The sequence below is a fragment of the Syngnathus acus genome, chromosome 13 (genome assembly GCF_901709675.1).
Source record: "Syngnathus acus chromosome 13, fSynAcu1.2, whole genome shotgun sequence".
Lineage (NCBI taxonomy): Eukaryota > Metazoa > Chordata > Actinopteri > Syngnathiformes > Syngnathidae > Syngnathus > Syngnathus acus.
The window spans coordinates 11,906,472-11,925,479 of record NC_051098.1 but is presented as its reverse complement, the minus strand read 5'-3'; the positions used below and the strand labels follow the sequence as shown (position 1 = coordinate 11,925,479).

At 39.5% G+C, this 19,008-nt stretch overlaps 1 protein-coding gene across 3 annotated transcripts in view; it reads right to left on the bottom strand.

Annotated features, from left to right (window-relative positions):
* Nucleotides 1–17,059, bottom strand: part of drd2a (dopamine receptor D2a) — a 28,152-nt gene extending 11,093 nt beyond the window's left edge. Inside the window, exons 1-2 of one of the 3 annotated variants that reach the window (XM_037268105.1) lie at nucleotides 16,196–17,059; nucleotides 469–779 (exon numbers count right to left, since the gene is read on the bottom strand). In XM_037268105.1, the coding sequence (XP_037124000.1) occupies nucleotides 469–779; nucleotides 16,196–16,265 (381 nt within the window). In that variant the 5' untranslated portion in view covers nucleotides 16,266–17,059. Of the gene's footprint in view, nucleotides 1–468; nucleotides 780–5,960; nucleotides 6,141–16,195 lie in introns of those variants that run through there. The other 2 variants (XM_037268104.1, XM_037268106.1) reach the window with 2 other exon arrangements.
* Between the last annotated feature and the right edge of the window lie 1,949 nt (nucleotides 17,060–19,008).

Here is a 19,008-nt window from a genome sequence, read left to right as displayed (position 1 = left end):
GGGTTGCAAAATTAGAAATATTCCCAATCGTGTGAACTGTAACTGGCGTGATATTCTGATGCTATGGTCTGAAGTAGCTGCTGTTTACAGTACAAAATATATATAAAATGCATATAAAAATATATCTAAAATATAAATATCATCATATAAAATGCTGTGCTATTTTTCTGTATTAAAAATATGTATACAATAAAGATTTTTTTTTGGTTGGCTGGAATCCACTGGTGCAGCTAGAGGGGGGGCCATGGGGGCACTGCCTCCCCTGATCCTTGGACTCCCCGGGTGACAGGCCAGATTATTGACTCCAGGCTATTTTAGCATTTTACTGAGAATTTCTTTCAATATTACTTTTTGTCCCCCGAAGGAAACAGTGATTCTCCATCAGCGTTTTCTGAAGAATTTTCAGGGTTTGTGACCCTCTGAGTTATCCGTGAAGTCAGCTGTGTCTGAATTTTTACATATGAATACCTCCAAGTAGACGACCCAGGGCATAACTAGCGTAGCCACCAGAAGATCAGCAACCGCCAGGCTGACGATCAAGTAGTTGGTGGTTGTCTGCAGGGCTTTCTCCCGCGACACCGCCATGCACACCAGCACGTTGCCGAATACGATGACAAAAATGAGCAGCGTGAGCAGCATGGCGTAGTAGTTGTAGGCGTGCTTCTGCTCTTGAGCCGTCTCGTTGAAGCCCCATGTTGCATTGTCATAGAAACTGTCGTTGTAGGCATAGTGGGTAAAGACATCCATTAGCTGTGAGTGATGCAGGCCAGCAACCGGCCCTGAAAACACACAAAAAAAAAAACTGGTTAGATAATGGATTTATGAGAAGAAGTTGCTCATTATCAACAACAATGGATAGATATAGGCTACATGGGTTGTCATGGCAACCAAAGCCAGTATTTTACTTTCATTGGGAACAATTAATGTCTGCGAAATGTTGAATCATTCAGTTGCAGAAGGCGACTGCAGTGACAGCCTAGAGGTTTCTGCATCTGCTTCACAGTTTTTGGTTCATTGAATGTAATATAACAAATGAATAGCACAAATGATTGGAGGCACCAACTCCCCCCCTCCCCCTCCCTTCCAGTGCGGGACACAAACAGTGTAAAGATATCCCAAAGGAAGCAGCCAAAGCACGGGAGATGTTCAGACAGCGAGACAAAAAACCGAAGCTTGCACGCTTTTTGACTTCTCATGTCGCTTGCTACTGACAAATGATGACTGCAGATGCGATTTTTGTACACCATCATGCCCGAGGCCCGGAATTACTCATGGTGCGACTTTGTCATACTACACGGTTGATAAATTGTTTCTAAGTAGGTTAACCATGTTATGCAAGCTTTGTAAATGAGGAAAAATATTTCTATATTTCGAATATTTCTCCCCGCTGCTGCTAAATTCCAAGTTTAGCAGCTGTTAGCAGTTTCAATTAGAAACATGTTAATAATTTGATATATCTGAATTATCGATTTTTTTTCCAGGTCCATCTTGCCTACACTTGGACTCATCACGACAGGAGGAAAAATTAATTCAATTCAAATTCACTCATGCATTTTTTTCTTTTTACACTTGTTGCCAACAATACACAATTTGTGATAGTGACTGAACACAAATTTGTTATAGTTCTGAAAAAAACGGTTATATAATACAAAATTGCTATTTTATTTTTATACTTATCACTACACCGACACATTTTAGAAAACGGCCAAAAGTTTTTGAACACCAACTGTTGAATTTGCAATCCTTCATAAACACCACATTTTGGCGTCATTCTCACGTCAGAAAAATATTATGATGCCTGAAGGATCAACAATAGAAGCCCGCTGCGGTTGGGGAGGATATCGCAAAAGCCTGAGGCGAACCTGCAGCAGGATGGTGTGGAAAAAACATATAATGTTCTGCGCAAACACACACACAGAAAAGTTAACATCTCCGCGGGTCAAGGCCGAAATGTATAAAACACATCCACGCAGCAAAGGCAACAAAAGGCAAACACAGTGAAACACAATAAGACGCCATTGACTGAAATTTCACGAATGGCTACTTGGCGACTTTCTACTGGCAGCATTCTTTGTATGAAATCAATGAGGACTGAATAGACACTATATAGAAAACTGACTTCATTTAAGCCACACAATAAAGTCAGAGAAAATGGAGCTCGGGAGAAGTTCCAAGAAAGTGTCACAAGTGGAGCTACATCAGTTGGACATGCTTCACTTGAATGACTTTGTACAGTGGTGAGCAAGTACTGCTGATTTGGAACGTTTTCCTTCTAACAAAAAAAGAAATAACTAAAATAAAATTAAACAAAATTAAATAAAATTAAACAATTAATTAAATAAATAAATAAGAAATTGAGATTGACATCATTGATGCTCTTTTGGAGTTTCTTACACTATCGGTTATCTAAATTGCTTGCCCATTTTTCAGGTGTGCAGTATCATATTCAGGACCCATAAAATTCCGTGAGAGCCGTAATTCTTGCTGGTTGGTAGGTGATCAAATAAATTCAGTGCAATAACAAAATACAAATTATTTCAATATATTCCTATCATTTTCTGCCAAGCGTGTAAAATCCATAGTACATTAAATCCTCATTTTCCCCACTGTAACCTTTTTTTAAATGGCTCACTACACAGCAATTGATACGATGCAGCACAAACTATAACCTCAATAATAAAGAGAGTAATTACGGAAATCTATAAATACATGTGTGGCTAATGTTGCGGTCAAAATGTGTATCTTTCGCCATGTCTGGGATTGCAAATGCAGGAAAGGGTAGATAATCGCATCAGCCCCCTCACACGCTATATGTTAATAAGACTACATAATGAAGCAAACGTCCACACTTTGCAATAGTGTGCAAGTGTGTGTGTGTGTGTGTGTGTGTGTGTGTGCCTGAGAGCATGTGTGACTGCATTTTTCTAAACGCCTAATCAGCCTATTTAATAAGAGAAAATGCCAGAGGAGGCTGCCTCGGTGCATCAAGAGATGGCATAAGTTCTGCAGAGAAACAAAGAGAAGAAAGACTAAGTGAGTGAGTGAAGCAAGAATGATGTGCTCCGGGGGACCAGTTTGTAGCTGTAGCCTGCAGATGCCCCGTGCTGTCCATTCTTATTTATTTTGCTGCTCTGCGTATGTGTGAAACCGCTGGCCGCATAGCTGCTGTTTTTCCCTCTCATTCATTTGAATGCTTTTGCTAACATGGCGAATAAAAACTCTTGAATCTTGAATCTAACCAAAACATCAGCACCTACCAACGGCATGTCAAAAATCCTTAATTAGATATAATGCATGTTAGTCTTCACGTTAACTACAAAAGGGTTATTCACATTTGGGGTGACATTTCAGGATGAACCCAAAATGCTCTTCAATCTTTATAAGTGAACTTTGACCTTCTCTAAACTATGCAAAGTATCTTTTGCTCAACCTGCTGATGACAAATAACCCTGTAGGTTCAACAGGGAGAGAATTCATTCATCCACAAGGGAAATTAACAGTTCCAAAGCATAATAATATTAAATATATAAAAGTTGTTTTTTTCCCTACAGAAATAAATTGAAAGTTATGATTTCAGTGCAGTCTGAGAGTTAGGAACAAGGTGCATGCTCTGCTCCACTGACAGATTGAAAAAAAAACCTCCTCCTCCTTGCCATGTGGCTTTTTAATTCCACTGTGGGAGGGAAACTAATATCGCATTCCCTTTGCAGAGATATTTTTTTTTTTGCAGCCCACAGTAGCGTTACTATTACTACATATTTTTTGTTGCTGTCAAACATCTGCTCCACACATGAGTGAAGTTGTTGGCGATCATGCATAAATGAGCTGGTTTGCTAAATTAACTCGAAATGAGATAAACACCAAAGAGGGAGGGGTGAGCACTGTGATTGGCTAATGCATGTAAAGGGGCGGGTCTTAGGGTGGAAAATGCTTATTGGTGGAATTCTATCACCTCCATTTTTTGTCGTCACTGTGATAATGAGTTATATAGTGAAAATGAAAAGAAATCAGTTCCTTTTTTAGCTTGTGTTTTTCAAATTTGATTTATGTCTGCTCCTGTCTTGCCCTGCCTTTCAAACAGCTCCACACTGAGAAGTACCTACAAGACGCATTCCTCCATTGTTATTTGTCTCATTAGCACCAAGGTGCTGTGCTTTCCACTTTCTTGCGCAACTATTATGAAGTTGGAAAAACCCAGCCGTCGCGCAATATCGACATTAAGCATATCGAAAAGTTGATCCCTTCTGAGATGGCGAGCAAACACCCAATTAGACTTTGCCAAAACACAACTGTGATATAAAATCTGCAGTGAGCAAAGAGAGATTTTATTTTAATTTGTCTCCTTAAGCAATCTATTAATTCAGTTTGTTTGGTAGGTGATTAAGCCAGCAGTTCGAGTTACCTACAGAATATTAAATCAGCTCTGCATGAAGCCACAATGCAGCACAGTTGGAAGGAGGCAAGAAAATTAATGAGAGTAGTTAGTTAACAATAATCTGTGTCGTTACTGTTATTTCTTTTCTCAATCAATGATTGAGCACTGGTTTTTGTGCATAAATAAATTGTGCATTAAATTACTCTAAGCAACGCAGCATATCATTTTACCGTCGATGCAATCTGGCACATTTAATGTGTTTCTATTCATTTGATCCAACTATTAGAGAGCCATCCCACGCAGTACTGTTGTTGTCACCCGTGTGACCTACAAAGCAATTACATGTCACATGACAGAGCGATTTAGTCTGTCAATCAGTCCAGGGCCTTTTTGCAGCCTCCGTCTCTTCAGATGCAGAGGCTCCGCCCACATGTCGAATTACCATTCAAAGGTGACACGATTGCTTTGATGAGAAAAAGCGCTGAAAGCATTTCGACATTTGTTTCGGTGTTGGCCTGAATACACACGCACAGCAACAAAACAATCAATTTGCCTTCTTGTAAACATTTCATCAAGTAGTCCTGTGCTATGGGAAGGCTCAGTGATTCTTTGCTAGTGTTTAGAAAGAGGCGCTAGGAGGCAGCCTGAGAGTGTAATCACCACTTGGCAAACACACTGACAATGGATATTTAACTTTTTTTTTTTTTTTTTGCCGCAGTATCACAAACACGATTAGGCATGAGGCCCACATGAATACACAACGACGTATCTACTCTAATCCACCGCTGACTACTGCCAATTGTGTTGACTGAAAATGGCTGACGCAAACGTCAATCGCTGAAATCCGTTTTGGCAACCCATCAACGCTTTCTGTCAAATTTGGATCGTTTCTCGTCTCTTGTGATCACCGGACAAAATGTCCTCGGGATTTTGGCTATTGTGAGCGGGCACAACAGCCAATAAAATCATTCCATTTCCCTCTTTGAAGATGTCTGCTTGATTTTGATATTGATTAGCAGGCTGATTTGAATCTCTTTACAGTTGTAATGAGGCATTTCCTGCTTTGGCAGCACAACAAGAGAATACTTTCACATTTTGTTGTCACTTTGAAAGCTGTCACATGCAAAAAAAAAAAAAAAAAATGTCAGCCTCCTGACATAAATCAATGAATATCTCACATCGATGTAATCGCTGAAAAAAATGACAACTGCTTGGAATGGACTAAACCCTCGCAACTATCTTCAAACATATTCAAAGTCGTTAAAGTGCCAAATGAAAACAAATATTTAAATACAGAAAAAAATGTAGATGAATAATACATTGGATCATCATTGTTACATAAAATCAATTTCTGTGCTGCTGTTTTGGTTAGCAACCTCGTTAAAGTTGGTTTAGCAATTTATTTCAATGTATGTATGAACTTACAACCAGACCCCCCCCCCCCAAATGAGATGTCCATTTGAAAAGAGCGTAGATAAATTATACATTAGAATGCTAGTCATCGTTACACAAAATCAGTTTCTGTGCTGCTGTTTTGGTTAGCAACATCGTTAAAGTTGGTTTAGCAATGTATGCATGAACTTACAAGCAGACCCCCCTTTAAAAGGAGATGAGGAGTATTTGACAATGATCCTGTTAAGTCTGTCTCCCGAGTTTCTTTTGTGACTCTTCCACTACGTGGACGCCACGATGCGAGCAGAAAGGTTGCAACCCTGGATAGAAGCCAGCGGGGCTGCGTTTTGCGTGCCAGCTTTTATCCTCTCGACTCCCCGAGTGCCCCAGTGTTGTGTGAAGTGCAGATGAGGAAGCCAGTCAATAAACTAGCATATGAAAGCTTTCACCAGTGAACCTTCACGATAACATAAAATGGCCACGATATAATTGGGGGTGTAAAGCAGCCTGCAGCAATTCTGGTTAAAAAAAACAAAAAAAAAAAAAAACATTGAAATACTAAAAATTGTATGAATGATTAAAGTTGACAAAAACACAAAGAAGACAAAGGATGACTTGAATCGCAACTCAACTCAATCGCACTGATTTTTATTCATAGGAATATGATTGTTTTCGACCGTTACAAACCCATTTGAGAAAACAACAAAGTCAACAAATAGAAAAAGAATCATCCCTCTTTATATATCAACACAATTGAGATGTCATTCAAATGCAAATTCTCAAACTCAAAAATATTGCCACTGAGTGGAACAACAACAACAACAACAATAATAATAATTCTATCCAATTATCAGTCAATCGAATTGACACAAATAAGAATCCGGTAACAGTGGGGAATAATTCAAGTTTAGGAAATAAACAGTATAAAATTTGAAAAGTACAAGTAGGGAAGATTTCAAATTAAAGGGGAAACCATAGCAGGCAATTATTTTACAATAAATACATTCTACGGCTAATTAGCTGCTGTATAAAAGAGACTTATGAGTTACAAATTGGACTTTGTATAAGATGCTCCTTTTATGTTCTGTCTACAGCAGCACGATCTAATAGTGCTCGTTTAGTCTTCATTGCAAAAGGTTAATAAATGATGATGACTGTAGAAAGAGGAAGAGAATATTCGATTTTTCTTTTGGCTCCAACAGCTCAAGCGAAAAAATGGCTCGCAATTAGATAGCTCGATATCTTGATTGTCTTGAGATTGCAGCAATGAAAGAGCAGAAACTATAATTTGCCATCAGAAAGAAAATATCACTTCTCCCAAGATATTATAATAATTTTCAGTTTTGACTGATACTGTTTGCAAATGGCTGGTGTCCAGGGTGCTTTGCCCCCCCCCCCCACACACCTCTTGCTCAAAGTCAATTGCGATAATCACCGGATCATCCGTGTCCCTAATGAGTTTAATTAAGCCAGAAAAAGCACGGCCCTACTCATGAGTCTGTATATTCAGATTCCTTTTATAAATAAGTGGTCACAGATTAGGGCCTCGCCCAGCATCTTGGTAATATCAAGTTACTATCATGACAAAAAGAACACATTTAGGCACCTCATACTCATACATCATAATGCACAGTTAATTTGTCTTCAGTAAAAAAAAAAATTTAAAAAATCATGAAACTAACCATCACACTATTTTATGTACATTTCCAGGACAAATTAAAATTAAAGTACTAAATAACATTCGGTCAACATATCCTTTTAACTTCAGAATTCATTTAGATTAATGACTGACTTCAAGTTCACTATCCGTAAGTTTAAATGATTAATGTCTTTGTATCATGCTATAACAGTGTCTCCTCATTCACCTTCTGATGATCTGCTAATGACGCAGCAACAAGGGAGGAGGGGGGGGCGGCAGTCTGTGCCACTGGGCGGCAGTCTGTGCCACTCGGCGACAGTGTGGACAGTTAGTAGTGCCTTGCGATTAACTGGCAACTAACATGCTCGCCTTTCCCTCACAGTCATCCGAGACAGCCGCCAGCTCCCAGCGACCCTGAGCAGGATAAGCGATATAGAAAATGGATGGATGCACGCTTTAAAGCAACCCTCCCCCTCCGGCAAATCCAATCTCTCACAAATGGACCTTAAAGCGTCCATTCTGTACACCCTCCACCGACCTCAATTCCAAAAGTGGAAATTGACGGGATGTATCTGTTGAAAGAGGCGAAAGCTACACTCGTCGGTTCTTATGCTTATTAATAACGAGCTGCTTAAAAGCATGACACCAAATAACTGTGCTAAACTTTTATTGCAATAACTGTGAGCAGAAAATTAAAAAAAACAAATGATTTTGCATTCTAAACACGCCTTATAAAGTGCTGTAAATTGCGTTTTGTCGGATTTGAAAACAGTAGTTAGCATCACACTGAGCGATGTGGAAAAATTGATCAATTTCATTACATTGTGCCAAGCGGCAATTCAGATTCGGCCTTGGGTGTGGAACTGATCGTCAAAAAAAGATACACAGCCACATATGATACAGTACAAATGGAACTTTGCAAGTTAAACAAAATCTCGACCGGGTCAAGTCACCTCGGCATTATGAGCGAAATCCTTACACTCACTTTTTTTACCCACAATGCTCGGTCTCGCATCTGAGCGGGCGTACTTATTCCCCGGTGACCCCGGCTGATCTATGAAAGCGGGAAGCATTATCTAACTCGACCGCACTTACAGCGACTGGGCTTTCATTTCTTCGGCCTTACGATAAGCACATGAAAGGATGTTTGTCGTGTTCACAATAACTACTTTTTGTTGTTTCATCAGATAAAAGTAGAAAGAATTTCACTTTCCAAAAGGTAATAGAAACCGGATGTGACCTTTTGACAGCGAGCGAAGAATGAAGAAGCGACTGTAATCGTTCTTTTCGACACTGAAGTGCAAACTGTGAAAAGTTTTTCCGACAGTCGATCAGGCGGGTGGGGTGATTATTTCACAGCAAAACAAAACTAGTTACTTTGAATAATTCATGTATCCTGATTCTAGACAGCTCATGACAATTTGATAATTATAGCTGACATAAAAAGGGTGATTAAGAATTTGGTCAGTTAAATGGAATTGGTTGTTCTTGTTTTGAAGAGAGTGATGACAAGCGTCTTTGGGTTTTTGAAAAGCGCTATACAAATTTAATGAATCATTATTATTTAACGTCCAAACAAATATTCGCTATCATTATCTTACCAAACATATTTTTGACAGCTCTTGTACGTGATCTTATGACTGTGAAGTTTGAACCCATATAAATATATGATTGACTATCACATATACACAAAAAATTATGGCTAACTAGCTTAGAAATCAAACGGCAATAAATTGTTTGTTCAACTATTTTTCAATTTGATTTAAAAAGGGGGGAGGGTCGTAAGAAAAAAATCTTGCAATATCTTATCTCAGTCTTGTCAAAAGTCAAGAAGATTTGCAAGAAACATGACCCACATCCTCACACGGACCACATAAAATATTATTGTGGGCCGGATTTGGCCCCTGGACCTTATGTTTGACACCCATGTATTAGCCAGTACCTAATGTTGTGGCCTGTGAGTGTAATCTATTGGGATGCATCCTAGTTATGTGCACAATAGAGGACTTGAGTTTATTGCTACATCAACGGATAGCTTACCCTCTGCTACAATAACACAATAATGGTGTCATAATTCAAAATGAGCTGCTCTGCCACAAAATCTCATTGAAAGAAACTACCTTTAATTGCAATGCGTTCATTGCCTGAATTGCTAGTAATTTCGCTGTGGAAAATAAAACACCTTTACGTTCCTCTTCCAAAAGGCATCGTTTTTTATTAAGCTACTCTGCCTCTATTCTTTTAAATGAAATTTGACATTTATTTCATTTTCTGCATTATAAGACTGTTTTGTGCAGTTTTTCCCCGTGTTTAAAATGTATTTATGCAAACCTGAAGCTTTTTATTTTAATCTTTTAATCAGTCATGGTTATTTATTTCTAGCAGCACAGTTTTTTCACAGTAAATGTTTTTTTTGCTAAACTGTGTCGGCAATAAGTTAATAGGCTTATAGTTCTAAGAGTTGAGGATTGACTTTGGTCACACTCTAAAGCTCCATCAACATAAAATGTGCTCCTGAGTTCTAGTGACAGCAAAACCACTGACTGATACCGGTTTGTCAATACCGTCAACATGTTGATTTCGCTTTGCTATAATTAGATAATTAGTTTTCTATCAGGCAAGCATCTCAGTCGCCTAGTCAAAAGTCAGCAATGCTGGAAAAAGTCAATGACTATTTTGTAAAATCATTTTATTTCCACTGAAAACCTCTCTTTTGTCGCCATATGAGGAAAAAGTCACAATTACCTCGCTATGTTCCACAGGCTGGCTGTGGAGGTGGAAACTGCGATGACATTAACTGGCGCTCAAAATAAACCTGCGCATTCAAGTTTGAGCAATTACTGTGTCACTATCCTGGCGTTGCAATTATACACCCTCTTCTCTGTGCTCTTGTCATTACCGAATATTTCTGCGTCAAATTTCAAAACGTGCATTGACTTTCCTAAGGATTTTCACATCAAGCAATTGATTAGAAATTACAGGGAGAGGATTTAAAGGTTTTTGAAAAATTGGTAATAGATGACCTTTTTTAGCGGTTTCACTATAAAATGTATATAAAGTGTATTTATAGAAAATCTCCCGAAATTCCCAAAGGCCAATGCAGAAAAGCACATTAGCATTATGTTAAAACTCAACCTGTCATTGGAAAGAAAGGACATGCTATTTTAAAAATATATATATTTTTGAAATGGCTGGAGCCACTCTGTCCAATATTTGACTGACATATGCAATAACCTACGATGACAGAAACGCCACTCAATAAAAATATTTCACAGCTGGCAGGGGACCGACTGTTCTCTACAGTAGGTAGTGTCACAAAGTGATGAAAGCCAATGAAACACTGGAGATATTCCTGGATGTTTCATGAGAACACACATTTATTTAAAAAAAAAAAAAGAAAAAAGAAAATCAACGAGGACCGTAGGTTAAGTTTGAGGTGCATTGCTGGATTTCAGAGGTCGCCAGAGGGTAAAAATGAGAGAGCGAGAGAGAGAGAACCTCCATCAGTCTCATTAGGTTGTAGGAAAGCTCCAACCTAACAACCGATCTTGTCTCATGTGAGGCTGCGTCTCACACACGAGCATGTTTTTCCATTCCACACACACACAGGAGCAAACACAAAAGAAAAGCTGCACACTGTCGTGACTGTAGGTAAATCTCACGTAGCATTATTTGCATCTAGTTATGTTCTTTATCAACCAAAAAGAGCCAAATCGTTTTTTTTCGCAATTTGAGGTAATTATAAAAAAATAATCATTGCGACTGTATTGAAAGGGGATTCAAATTTGCATATGAATTTTATTTTATATACTCAAATGGAACACTGGACCTATAACTGAATGCATGTTTGCACATTCATTAATAAAAAGAGTGGCTAACTCTCCTTGCCCTACAGACCGGGCGAGTCAACTCATTACTCAGTTATTTTTATGTCTGGCACAGAAGCAAAATAAAAAACAAATGGTGACTCAACATTGTGCCATTATGATGACTGTAGATGAAGCATTACACTTTCAGCCTTTTTTTTTTTCAGTCTCTCTACATCCACTTGAAAGCTTTCTGGAAGTCGCTTACAACGCGTGACGAGGTTTATTGTGAGTGAATCCAAATTAGATTACTCCAACCGTTATATCAATCCCATTTCCCCAACGTGACATTCCGGCTAATCCATCCCCTCATTTATGTCCTTCTTGCACTAATTAGAATCATCTTATTCCATGTGGATTATGCCAATTAGAAAAACGACCGTTTATGACAAGCCATAGCAAAATGGTATTCAAACGTGAATGTTTTACAGTTTTTTTCATGCAGAATCGATTTTCCTGCCAAGCCAATTTCTCTATTCTTATATTTATGCTTTTTCTGAAAGCGTAAATGAGAAGACAGTTTCTTGGTAAAGGAATGTCATTTCTAGTTATGCAGTTTTTCATGCATTTCTTCAATTGCTGTCATTTTGCCTAGGCTGCCACAGGAGGAAAATTGCTGCTCAAAAAACATATTTTACTAGCATACTACGAAGCAACACTTGACCCGTTGAACAGTGAAAAGGTAGTTTGCTCAATAACATAAATAGAATCATGAAAACGGTCGATGATGCTTGGCTCTTGGACACAATGTCTGTCACAATGGGTTGCAAGTGGTTTCAAGAATGCAGTCTACACAAAAGCAATCGGGACAAAGTGGCTGCAAATACAATAAGGAAGCCGGCTTTTTTTGCGTCGAAGCAATAAAGATGGCGTATACCAGCTTGATCGCCTTTTGGCGCCAAGTTAGCTGGTTGGGCTTGACCGAATCTATCAAACCCAAGTTCATCAATAAGTACCTATTAGATCTGGGGTCTCAAAATTAATCTATATGCGGGTGTGTTTGGGCTGCATCGAGTATTCCACAAAAAATTCTGTTAAAAAAATCCACTATTTCAATCATTAGTAACTCAGGATTAGGTTTCGCTGAAAGCTGTCATTAGCCAGAACTACAGTAGCCCATAAACGAAAGAACCCCCCCCCCACAAAAGACTAACGAACATTAAATGTCAAGGGGGCCGCAGAATATCATCATATGGTCCGTAAATGGCCCCCAGCCCACATGTTTGATACCACTGATAGATTTTGCTGATTAAAGAACTTATTTAGTTTTGTTGTTTATTATTTATTGTTATTTTTATTGATTGTGTTAAAACCTTGGTAATGATACTACCACCTACAGGACAGAAAAGGAACAACACCATGACAGCATCTCGTTTGTTTTTAAATCAAATGCCTCAAATGTCGATTTGTATTCGCACAAAAAAAAAAACATACATCTTTTTCCACATTTTGCAAGCTAGTATGTTTTTTGACCTTCAAGTACTTTGATACGGTCTCCTCAGTCACCGACTGGTAATGAAGCGTTAGGAGCTCATTATCTTGCTTAAGGGCACGTTCGGGATCATACCCACAACCTTTGTGTTTTCAGGAAATTGCTCTACCACCTGAACCATGCTGCACAGATCTTCCATTTGAAAGGAAAGGCAAGCAGTAGCTAAGACTCCTGTGCTCACCAAACGACTCACATCCTCTCGAGTAAAATGTCAAAGAAGCCTTCAGTAAAAATGTCGTTTAGTACCACGCAAGCAATATCTGACCTATGCCACAAGGGCTTGGAAAATGATCATTGAAGTGAGGCGTGCCGACCGGCGTAGCCCAGCAGCTTGACCCATCACCTTACTTGATCTTTTTTTTTTCCCCAAATGTGACCTTTTGACTTACAGTACGTTGTGAGCGGAACCAAATGATTCACTCAGCGCTTGTGAGCCGGCTGAGAAATCAATCTTGCCCGTGTGTCAGGTTTCATGTGCTGCAATCAGCCTGCCTGATTTAACAATCTGGACTCCTCAAGCGGACTGCGTTTTTATTTCCGTTTGCACCCCTTCCTGAGGAAAAGTAGGCTAAATTTCCTCATTTTAACCTTACATATATCAAAGCTCTATATACTTCTTATTTTCAGAATGTGAGTCGCATTAAACACACGGACACCCATAAATACTCTCCGATGATAAATCGCATCTCTTTAAAAACTGGAATGACCTTGCACGTTTAAGCTAGTTTGCATTCCGGAACGCCTCCAATGGACCGTAATGGACCATAATGGTAATCCCTGGCTTTAAAAATACATAAATGGACTTTTTATGGTTGACGGTACTAATAGGGAAAGGTCTGCGAAATCAACGAGACGCATCTAAATCCATAATGTAAATCCACTGACGAGCATTGTAAACATTGTATTGCAAGGCATTGATTTGCGATTGTAAATATTGAACTTACCTAACAATATAAGGGTTGCAAATAAAGCAAAATATGTTCCTAATAATTTGACACCATCACTATCAATATGTACAAAAAGCCATGTGAAGATGAGGTGTCGCCAGCAATTGGATGTTTTTATTTTTTATTTTATTCAGACCTTCTAAATATAAAAGAAGGAAGGTGTGAGTTAACTTCAAATGTTTTCGGACAATGTGAGGCATATGGGCATCTTATCATGTGACAATGTAGGCGCACAAAATGTGTGTGTGGGCAATTATAACGAGTGCTAAAAATAATGAAGATTCTGTGAAAAACAACACGAAATGAAGCAAAACACTTCCCATGCATACCAAAAATTACTCATATGAATCATGTGCAGCACAGACTCAACTTTATCAGCATTGTGTGGGTGGGTGGGGGGGGGTTACACATTCTGTTATTTCGGGGTCAGTCCTAGTAGTATTTCTGTATTTCATCCTTGTGTCCTGATGATACTGATAGAAGCACACGCAAAGGTCAAAGAAGCTCCTGTCTACATCCCTTTGCCTTTTTGGGGGTCATCCTGGGCCAAATAAAATCTTTTCTTGTGCACCAGGCTCACACTGATACCACATGAAGCGTCGTTACAAATACGACGATATTTTGACATTGGTGATGTACAGTATACTTGTGATACTGCATGACAAAGTAGTACAAGGATATGCAAAAGAGCTGTCAATGTGATAGAAGTGTGAGGTGAAAGCGGGACTCCATCAGGGATGACCTCTAAGCCCCCTTCATCTTTGCAATAGTGATGGCAGACAGATGAGGTTAGCCTGGAATGCCTTTGGAGTACAATGTTTGCAGATGACATTGCGAGCTGTAGTGAATCCAGGGAGAAGGTGGGGGAACATTTAGAAAGGTGAGAAAAGTGAAAGCTATAGGATGAAGGATACGTGGTACATGACGATGCAAACTTATGGACACATCCGTAGGTACACCTATTGTGGACCTGCTAATAGATCAATGCTTATGTGATTAAACATGATCAGTGACATCTTCATGTTCTGTTGAAGACACGTGGTCTGCCAAGAGAGCAGTTTGTTCAATTCAAATGTCACTATTGACTGACCAGCTGCAGAAAGTGATTTGACTTTCAACCCCCCTCCCAAGCCATTGTGGTACGCCTGAGCTTTTAATCACTTAAAGACAGCATGATGCGACCCTCGTGTAAATAAAGATGAAAAAAAAATCACATGAAGTTGGCTTCCTGTTATCAATTGCTGATTAGAATCAAATGCAGCTGGAGCGGACATGCCTTTCAGACAGACCCTTCTCAGAAGCCCTCCAGGAGATTTGATTCACTGGAGCTATTTCTGTCAAATCATCTGCATGGCTTGATAAGTGCTCAGGAAAAAAAGCTGAATCAGTTGTGAGGATCCATATGGGCCAATACTGAAGACTCCAACTGGGAAGCAAATTTACAGGACATCCTTTTTTCATATACAGCACGCCGCTATTACATTGGCCTTATTTTCTTGCTGCGGGATGCACTTGCACTAAGTGCTTACGTGGTGTTCACCTTATCTTACAAGCATAATTTCTTAATGACAGTTTCAATTTGAGAGCCAGAACAGCTGCTCACAAAAGATATATATTTTCAAAAATATACTCCATTTTTTGTTCACATTGCAGTTTTTGCTCTTTCCTCTTCCCTATTACAGTCTCAGAATAGAAGAAACCTGATCCGGTCTGGAAGTCTGAAGGTCAACATCACCCATCTGATTAAAAATGTGACTCTATTTTTCTCTTTAAAAAAAGGTTAAACTCAACAATACCCTCACTGTTGACATCATTTTCAGCAGCATCACATGCAATTAATTCTCAGACTGCCCACACGACAAACGCACATTGACTTTCTGCAAGGCTGCAAACACGTCAAGCTTATTAGTGAGCACATACGAAGCCAATATCGATACAGTAAGAAAGGGGTCGGCAACCTATGGACAGTGGGTCATAAATGGCCAGCCTATGCAATTGTTATGGTCCTATACATACCCATTCTGCATTTCTAAAAACAAAGACTATATATTTATATATACACAACATTCAAATCATTCAACCCACAAGCTCCTTAAAAGTCACTTCTTCAGACAACACAACACTGCCCTGATGTGTTCAATTAAGGATGTGAGCAGTTTAGCAGAAGTGGTCAGTATCATGATATAGGCAAGAAAAATGATTAGGGATGGATGATATATTTCATATGGTAATATGTGTGCCATGTATTTTGACCATGAGAGGAAAATGCTTCTCACCACAGCTCTCTTAAGCAGTGGAGCCATTTACTCATATTTGGATATTTATTAAAACCACGTAGTGATGAATGCACCTTTAACAGTTAATGAGTTAATTAATATCGTCATTAAATGACTCAATCCAAGCATCCTAACCTGACCAAAAAGCTCCAATTAGGCGATATATGCAGGGATAGCATGATTGAAAGGCAAAGTTTGTAAATCTTACCTTCACGCCATAAGTTTGAGCGGATCTGTGTCGCTGCTTGTGTTCTGTTTCCTTCGTTTAAATCCAGCATTGGCAATTAACTCCCCACTTTATTCGCCTTCATTTGCTTTGCACGTTGTCGAGCGCTCTCACGCAGGAGCGAGTGGTTGCATCGACTCCCGCAGGAGGCATCGGGCACGTTTGGAATTGAAAAAACAAAACAAAAGAAAAACACTTCAGATAAAAAATTTTAAATGACAATAAGAGCCACAGTAATAATCAGCCCGATTGAAACATCAACCGTGAGCAGATTGATGATTAAAAATGCATTTCCAGGAATACTTTCGGTGAGAGGCAGAGCGCATCCAAGGGGCAGCTTTTACGCACGGAGTTACCTTCCGTACTGACTGACTGAGAAGGCGTACGATGAAGACAAGGAGTGAGCAAGTGGCAAAAGAAGGCGGGGTTACATCTGTCCGAAACCCTAATGCTTAATGTGCACGCTTGCCGGAAGAACGCTCAGTACGCTTTGCCTCACCGCGTCTCCGTTTCTTCTGATTCTCCGCCAATCCGCTCAAACGTGCGTAATATACGCGCACTCTTGTGATGGCATCAGCGGGGAACAAAGTGGACACGTTTTCCTGCCGTAGATCAGTGGCTGAGTGGAGGTGGTAATGTAGCGGGAAATTAAATGGGTATTAAGTGGAAATTAAATTTGGAAGGATGCACTTTAAACATCGGAAATGTGGATGACGCTTGAGGCGTGGTATTAGGACGCTCTGCAAGACGAAGTACTCCATGCTCCCTTATTGAAAGAGCTTGTTTTGTTTACGCACTTGCACAAACAAAAGGAACTATTTGTGTCACCTTATAGAGCAGCGGTGGGCAATTCTGGGTTTTTTTTTTTTTTTTTGAAGGAGCGGGGGGGTCCTGCATGTCTACCTGCACCCCTAATTCAAATCATGAGGATCATTACCCAATACCTAAAGATTGATTATTTGATCATATGATACAGGTGAGAGAGAGAGAGAGAGAGAGAGAGAGAGAGAGAGAGAGAGAGAGAGAGAGAGAGAGAGAGAGAGAGAGAGAGAGAGAGAGAGAGAGAGAGAGAGAGAGAGAGAGAGAGAAATATTCATGAAAAATAAAGTTAGCAAATTCATTACAGACAAAATATTTACTATTACTGCTGAAACTGGCTAAATAAGATCCCCTTAAATCACAGGTGTCAAACTCAAGGCCCGGGGGCCAGATACGGCCCGCCACATCATTTTATGTGGCCCATGAAGACAAATCGTGCATCAAATTCATGTGTCATTACTAGAATTGAAGATTGTCTTCACTTTTAATATCGTTTGTCTAAAATATTTGACCAATTTTTACTCGTCTGATTTGAAAACGAGTTATTTGTCAGTTTGTTTTGGAGCTTTTACTGTATATAATATGAGGTGCTCATTCATTTATTTGGGTTGACAGTCACAATGGCCCTCCGAAAGAAGCTATGACTACAATGCGGCCCGTGAAAAAAAAGAGTTTGACACCCCTGCCTTAAATAATCACGATCATTTTCTTGTACCACTTGTTTTTTCACAATTGTTGGACAAAAAGACACCAAAAGCCACAAAAAAAGCAAAACAGACAGGAACTTGGTGGTAATTATGATTTTATTCAGATGTGTGATTGAAAAGACTTTTGTATTCTCCCATATCAAGTCACAATTTAATAAAAGCGCTGCAAAAATGTTTCACAGTGAGAGTTGAAATATTAGTGTAATAGATCGCAGTTTCCCGCCACAATTAAATGTGTTTTCCTAGGGTACATTTCAAATTATTTCCCAGTTTCTATTTGGAATACAATCCGAAAACCATTCCACGGCGTGAGGTCAATCCTGCTGGATGCAACCCCCATGCTGGGCTCACATCAGGGACAGATCCTTTCGTAACTGTTCCTGCACGTTTGGAAAAAAATAAAGCACACCGAGTGCCGGCACCCCAGGAAGACACGTCCTAATATTCATACAGGTGGCTAGGACGCTCACATCTTTGCAGTTTGTAGCGGGGAGGACACAAACACATGTAAATGCTGACTGCCATCAGGAAACTTTACAGCCTGCTGCCACCCCAATATGGCCTCTATTAAGTTGAGTTGATGAAGAGATGTTGGGGGAATGCTAAGGTGATGGCAAAATTCTGCATGCTGGTTGTCACTTGAAGAATTAGGGCCGTGAAAAATTTACAATATTAGCATGGGTTAGCTTGTATGAGTGAGAGTGATGAGCACATAAAGAAAAGACGACCCGGTGAAAGGAGAGCAGGGGGAAAGGACGTGGTCGTTGATTCCTCTCAGGAGCTATGATATGAAGATATGAGACTCTTATGAAGAAGACAGAGTTGGGTTCAATCCAAGTACGAGACTTTACATCTCGTCCTTTCGATGTGACGACACTCGTGGTTGGATTTGATGTTCCATACGCGTTCTGAGTTGTTAGTAAACTTTAGCTAATGAGCTAGCTTAAACGGCGTCGAAGTTTACGACTTTAGTATGTTCCCAATTCTCGGGGGATTTTTCTTATCTTGTCTTTGTTAAAATTAGGAGAAGGGCCAAACAAAGGTTTTGGGAGGAGAGGAAGGAAATTAGTTGTTAGTAAATGTTAGATAAAGAGCTAGCTTAAACGGCGTAGAAGCTTACGACATCACAAATTGAGTACGTTCCCAATTCTCAGGGGATTTGTTTTTGTTTTCTCTTCATAAAAGTTAGGTGAAGGGGCAAGACAAAGGTTTTGGTTTAAGAGGAAGGAAAGAGGTTTGGGCCTTAAAGTCTCTGTGGGGGGGAAAAAA